The 7,058-nt window shown below is 51.7% G+C and overlaps 1 protein-coding gene across 1 annotated transcript in view; it reads left to right on the top strand.

Moving 5' to 3' along the window:
• Positions 1-7,058, top strand: part of LOC102468403 (protein-arginine deiminase type-2) — a 56,569-nt gene that overhangs the window by 47,214 nt on the left and 2,297 nt on the right. The window contains 4 exon segments of the mRNA XM_006172262.1: positions 1-42; positions 3,925-4,010; positions 6,006-6,134; positions 7,022-7,052. The exon segment at positions 1-42 is cut by the window's left edge and continues 28 nt beyond it. Of these exon segments, the coding sequence (XP_006172324.1) occupies positions 1-42; positions 3,925-4,010; positions 6,006-6,134; positions 7,022-7,052 (288 nt within the window).

Genomic DNA, 7,058 nt, shown 5'->3' on the forward strand with positions numbered 1-7,058 from the left:
AGAAGCAGAAGGAGGGCCACGGGGAGGCCATTTTGTTCAAAGGTGAGTGGGACTGGCTCCATGGAACGGGGATAATGTGCTGCTCAGGAGAAGCCGGATGGCACAGAGTGACCATGGTTCAAATCCTGGCCTCATCAGCCTGAAACACGCCAGGCGTGTGTGCAAGTGCCCAAGGCTAGAGGATAGAGAAGGGATCGCTGCATGACCAGATACTGTGAGGGCGTCTCTCTCTCTCTCTCTCTCTCTCTCTCTCTCTCTCTGACATGCATATGCACATGCTCTATCAGGAATAAAGAAAAAAATATTTTTTAAAGGTGAGTGATAGGGGACCAGCGGATGACATAGCAGTTACATCACTGGACTCTCACATGGCTAACCACAGTTCAAGTCCCAGACCAGGTGGCTTGAAACTCACGCCGGGCATGTATGTGTGTGTGTGCCCAAGATCCTAGGAGGAGAATGGAAGAGAAGAGATAGTGACATGGCCATCCCCCTGGGGGTGATTTGCCACTTTCTCTCTCGCTGTCTCTGTCTCTCTTTCTCTCTCCCTGGCAAATGCTCACACCCTAAGGCAAAAACCTCTTTAAAAAAAACAAAGGTGAGTGGCAGGCTAACTGGTGGCATGGGGGTTAAGGCCCTGGGTCCCGTATGGCCAATTGCACTCCTGGACTCAGAGGTTTGAACATCACATCAGGCACGTGTGTATGTGCCCAAAATCCCAAGAGGAGGATCACGCTGGAGGTGATTGCACTCTCTCTTTCTCTGGTGCATGCATCCTATAGCAAAAAAAAAAAAAGAAAGAAAAAAAAAGAAAAAAATAATAATAAAAGGTGAGTGGCCACGGGACAGGGAGCCGGAGTACCCAGAGTGACCCTCGGGAGGCCAGGGGTGGATAAGCACTTTGTCCACGAGCACCGACTTCCGCTTCCCTGGGCACCTGGCCCACTCCAGGGCTTGTGAGGGCTCCATGTGGGATGCAGCTCTGGCCTCTTGGGACCCCCACGACAGCCAGGTAGAGACCACTGAGCTTCCACTGCTCCTTACGGTCGTTGCCGGCACGAAGTGCTTCTACTGGACTTAGTGTATACTTTCAGGGGCTTGAAGCCAAGGAGGGTAAATGGCTGAAAACCGCCATGCCACCTGCATGCAAAGAGCTTGGGTGGCATGGTGGCCACATGGTCTACTGTGCGGTTTGCGTCCCAGACCCGACAGCTCAAAAAGGCACGTGTGCTCGTGTGCCCCAAATCTGATAGGAGAACGGAGGGAAGGGGATTGCGGCATGGCCACCTCCTCTGGGGAGTGATTTCTCACTTTCCCTCTTTCTGTCTCTCTCTCTCTCTGGCAAGCATACTTGCGCGGTGGCAAAAATCTAAAGAAGAAGAAAAAAGAGCCTATTTTTAAAGGGGAGATAGGAAAACAGATGTAATGCAGTTTGGGGTCCAGAAGAAAAAGTGGGCTTTGAGGGACCAGCAGTTAGCATAATGGCTATGTCGCTGGACTCCCACGTAGTCGACCGCGGTTTGAGTCCTGGACCTGGTGGCTTAAACTCATGCCAGGCGCGTGTGTGTGCGTGCCCAAGATCCCGAGAGGAGAATGGAGGAGAAGGGATTGCGGCGTGGCCATCCCCCCTGGGGGGTGATTTCTCACTTTCTATCTCTCTGTCTGTCTGGTGAGCGCACGCGTCCTATAGCAAAAACCTTTCCAAAAAAAAAGGAGAAGAAAAAGTGGGCTTTCATCGACACAATGATGGTCAGTCGTTGTCACTGTCATCCCAGAGTGAGAAATTACCTCCTTAACGTAGACATCCGCAGAGCTGGGACAGACAGAGGTGGGGATAAGGTTTGTACTTAGCCATGGAAAGAGAAAAGGCTGACCCGGCAGAGGAAGCCAGCCAGGTTAAATAGACCAAGCCAGTCCCTTAGACCTGTGTGGTTTTTAATTGTGATAACATGTACATAATATGGTCCTTATTTTAACCATTCGGAAGTGTATCATTCAGGGACACGAACACATTTACAGTGCTGAGTAACACCACCACTGTCTACGTCCCTTATAAATGTTTTCTTGTGTTACCGTTTGCGACAGTTCAGCTTAGTGTCCCCAGTATATCTTACTCCCCGAAGTCTACGTCCCCATGGCGGGTTAATACATCAGTGCCCTCCGCATCCAAAGCCAGTGTTTCCGACCGTGCTTACCACCGTCTAGGACACGCAAGACAGGTCTAAGACACTGTTTTGTTTGGTTTTGTTTTGTTTTTGTGTTTTTGAGAGAAATGTTTGCTATAGGATGTGTGTATTTGCCAGTGAGACTGAAAGTAAGAAACCCCCCCCAGGGGGGATGACCACGCCCCCCCCCGGGGGGGATGACCACGCCGCAATCCTTTCTCCTCCAGTCTCTTCTCAGGATTTTGGGCACGCACGCACACACACCCGGCATGAGTTTTAACCCCCTGGGTCCAGGACTCAAACTGCAATGAGTTGTGTAGGAGTCCTGCAACATAACCATCACACCATCTGCTCGTCCCAACACTTTTTATTTTAGGTTTTTGCCATAGGACTTAAGCACTCACCAGAGAGAGGCAGTGAGAAGGAAAGTGAGAAATCAAGCCCCAGGGGAATGGCCACACTGCAATTCCTTCTCCTCCATTCTCCTGCTGGGATTTTGGGTGCACATGTACATATGCCCGGCATTGGTTTGAAGTTGCCAGGTCTGGGACTCAAACTGCAGTTGGCCCTGTGGGAGTCCAGCACCTTAACCACTATGCCACCTGCTCCCAGCTCCAAGACTTCTTTCTATATTAAACATACCCCAAAAGCTACCCATGAAATTCAGAAACTGTTACCTTTGAAGGAATAAGGGTGAGCAGCAGTGTGGAACAGCTCAGGGACAGTGTCCAAAAACCCCAACTTCTGCCACTGAGAAGCTACAAGCCTGGGATGTGCAATGGACCTAGGTCAGGGGAAAAGAAAAAAAAAAAAAAAAAAAACCTAGGTAGGCCAGTCAGGGGCATGGTTGTTAAGGCACCTGGATCCCAAATGGCCGACTACACAGTTAGTCTCGGTCCTGATGGCTTGAAAAACATGCCAGGTGCGTGTGCATGTGTGCCCAAAATCCCGAGAGGAGAAGGGATTGTGGCATGGCCATCCCCCTTGGGGTGCCTTCTCACTTTCCCTCTCTGTCTGTCTCTCTCCAGTGAACACATGACCTATAGCAAAAAAAAAAAAAAGGGGGGGAGAAGGAAAAGAAAGAAGCTAGTCTTGGAGCGTAGGCTTTGCAATCAGACTCCCCAACTGCATCCTGCTCAGCCACTTGCCAGATGTGAGACCTTGGACAAGTCCCTCGTTCTCCATTTCCTCATGGTCATGGCAGTGGCTACCTCACAGAAATATGAGGAAGAGTAAAGGGTTAATCCTTGGGAAGCATTTGCGAGAGTGCCTGCCACATAGTAGGGCCTCAGTGAGCACTCCCAGAGCCACACAGGCCGTCATATGGAATAGGAGGCAAACCTACACCAGGGCCGGGCCAAGCAGAAAGCGAGTCTGGAAAACGGGAGGGGACGCCGCTGGCATCCGATTCTGCCGCTCTCACCTGGGCAGCTGCTCGTCCTTAGGAGCACATGTGAGGGGAAGAGCTGGGTGGCTACTTGTGCCACCCTGCCCCACTGGCCATGGAGACCAAGGCAGCCTCTGCCTCCTCCCTGGCTCAGGGGACGTGGTGGACCCTAGAGAAAGGGGCGTGTGTTGTCCTCCCCACGCAGAGGGGGCCTGACTTCCCCTGGGCCTGTCCTCCTGTTCCCCAGCCCGTGCCCAGCCCCATCTCCTCCATCCCACTCCAACAGTTGGCATGGGTGCTGGGAGGCCTTCGTGGGGGGGAGCCCAGCCTGGGATTGAAGGCTCAGCCGTCCTTGTCCTCTGACTCCCACAGGCTTGGGTGGGATGAGCAGCAAGAGAATCACCATCAACAAGATTCTGTCCAACGAGAGTCTCGTGCAAGAGAACCTGTACTTCCAGGTAAGGGTGGGACACGGGCCCATCTGATGCCGGGGTGCAGGTGGGCAGAGGACCCTGGGAGGGACCAGGCTCATACCCACATATCCTCAGAGCTTCTGCAGGTAATGGCCAGAGGCTCAGGGGCTGCTGACCCAGAGCTCATCAGCACAGGAACAGGCCCCACAGGCATTCAGACGACCTCCTTGCTTCCTGTGCTGAAGACGGAGGGTAAAGGGGTGACAAGGGCAATGTGCAGGCCGGCAGAGACGAGAAGCAGACAGGACACCTGGGGAGGAAGGTGTGCCAGCAGCGCCAAAGAGCCAATGTCTCCGTTAGGCTCCAGCCCTTAACACCTGAAGAAGACACGTCCCTTTAAAATATAATGGAAGCTATAGACCTGCTCTCCAGAAAAATGCGTATATGAACCCGTGCCCTGAACTCTAGTTTTAGGTGATCAAAGAAGATTGAAGTTTTCTTTCTGTGCATGGATCCCTCCTTCCAAGTCCCTGAATCTCAAAGATTGCTTCCAAAAGTAGAAGCCAATCAGCAATGTCATTTTTATTTGAATGACGTCTCTTTATTTACCTGGGGATATTTTAAAGGATCAGGTTTTTTGTTGTTTGTTTGTTTGTTTTTGGAGAGGTTTTCGCTATAGGGCGCGTGCGCTCGCCAGACAGACAGAGACATAGAGACAGAAAGCGAGAAATCACCCCCCAGGGGGGATGGTCACACCGCAATCCCTTCTCCTCCATTCTCCTCTCGGGATCTTGGGCACGCACGCACACACGCCCGGCATGAGATTTAAGCCACCGGGTCCGAGACGCGAACCGCGGTCGACTACGTGGGAGTCCAGCGACATAGCCATTACGCTAACTGCTGGTTCCCAAGGATCAGGTTTTTAAAACTAAGGAAAACAGAAAACTCAAGCTGGTTGAGTTTAAACAAAAAGGTGTGGTTGATTTACAAGCAGAACATCCAGCAATGGCTTGGTTCAGGCACAGGCTGATCAGGGCTCCAGCTCTATTTTTCTGCACTTCTTGGGTTGTACAGAGCCCTTGTGTTATGAGCATGGCTGCAACAGTTCAAAGTCTCACATCCACCCAACACACTGTCTACCAAGTGAGCGGTCTTATGTGCCCCCAACAGTTGAATCTTAAGTATACATATCTCACTCTGATTGGGTCAACCTGAGCCAATTACTATGGCCAGGGGAACTCCGTACATTCATTGGCCTAATCCTGGGTCATTGCCCATCCCTGAACCAATCACAGGAAGAAGGTAAAGACTAGGATCCATCAATTAGCTTCCCCAGGAGGTCAGGGTGGGGCCAATCCAACCCAACAGCAGCTGCTACACTGAGAAGAGGGGCGTGAAGTGGATGCCAGCGAAACAATTCAAAGCCCTAAGAAGTTTACGAAATGCCTCACTGGCTGTTTGAAAGCTGCCTTCGGGACCAGCAGTTAGCGTAATGGCTATGTTGCTGGACTCCCACGTAGTCGACCACGGTTCGCGTCCCGGACCCGCTGGCTTAAACTCACGCCGGGCGCGTGTGCGTGCGTGCCCAAGATCCCGAGAGGAGAATGGAGGAGAAGGGATTGCGGCGTGACTACTTTTGGCACTAAGGACTCTTTATCTTTTGTTCCCTCGTCTCTAAAAGGAGATAATAACAAGTCTCTACTTCACAGGGTTGAGCTTACATAAGTCATCTCAGAACAGTGCCAAACTGGTGTGCACTGGCTTTATTAGATTGATGGTCAAAATCGTCATCCTGGGTGGCCTGAGGAAGCAGTTAGTGGCAATTGCTATGACCCTCCTCCACTTCTCACCAATGTTGCTATTTCTCCTGCTCCCTGGTGCAGGAAGGGCCACAAGACGTGGTGGTGGTGCTGGCTGAGTGCTACAAGTCTCCCTGGAGTGTCGGGGCGCTGGGCCTGATGCTGCACACAGGGATGGGTTGACAAGGTGACAGATGCGTGTTCCCTCACTTGCGTGCCCTTCTCCCTACTCTTCACCCAGCGCTGCCTGGACTGGAACCGCGACATCCTCAAGAAGGAGCTGGGATTGACAGAGCAGGACATCATTGACCTGCCTGCTCTCTTCAAGATGGACGAGAACCGCCAGGCCAAACCCTTCTTCCCAAACATGGTGAGGCCCTCCAGACCCTGCCCCTTACCCATGCCGACTGGGGGCAGCCAGATGCAGAAGGAAGCCCAGGTCCCAGTCCAAGATGAGTTGCTGTGTGATCTCACTCCAGGAATTTGCCCTCCCTGGGGCCCTCCATTTCCTCCCTGGGGTGGTGTGCTTGTCCTAGCAGCCTTACTGGGGTCCTGGGACCCTTTAAACAGGCAGGAAAATGCTTTGCAAATGGGAAGCAGCCCTGTTGTTATGATAGAGAGGAAGGGGTCTTGTGAGATAGAAAGGGGTTAGAAGAACACATACACACATAAATACATATATACACACAGGCACGCACATGTATGCGTGTGACTTCAATACATATATACAGCATGCATGTGTGTACATATTTGTACACATGTTTGTACACACATCCACGTGTACATACATGCATGTGTGCATACATGTGCATGCATATGCCATGTTTGTAAAGACTTTTGAAGTATTATTATTTTTTATTTTATTTACTCACTCATTCATTTAAATTTTGACCAGAGAGAAACAAAGAGAGAGAGAGAAAGTGAGAAAGCAAGCCACCAGGTTCGTGACTCGAACCGTGGTCAGCAAACGTGGGAGAGTCCAGCGCCTTAACCACCACGCCACCTGCTGGCCCCAACGTATGTCCTGATTTTGCACACACATCCATACAGAAGCAGGTCGCCTGGCTTTCCACTTCAGCTCTCCCCTCGATTCGTTCCTTATGCCTCTGTGGCTCAAGGGCTTCATTTCTGTAGAGGAAATGGCCACAGAACCCGCCCACAGGGGAGTCGTGAGGGTGCGATGAGCTTAGAACAGGGCCGGCACGTCTAACGAGCTCACTGAACAGGAGCTAGTGCGGCCTCGCCTTCCCGTCACAGGTGAACATGATCGTGCTCGACAAGGACCTGGGCCTCG

This window comes from Tupaia chinensis, unplaced genomic scaffold (genome assembly GCF_000334495.1).
Source record: "Tupaia chinensis unplaced genomic scaffold, TupChi_1.0 Scaffold000146_1, whole genome shotgun sequence".
Taxonomy (NCBI): Eukaryota; Metazoa; Chordata; class Mammalia; order Scandentia; family Tupaiidae; genus Tupaia; species Tupaia belangeri.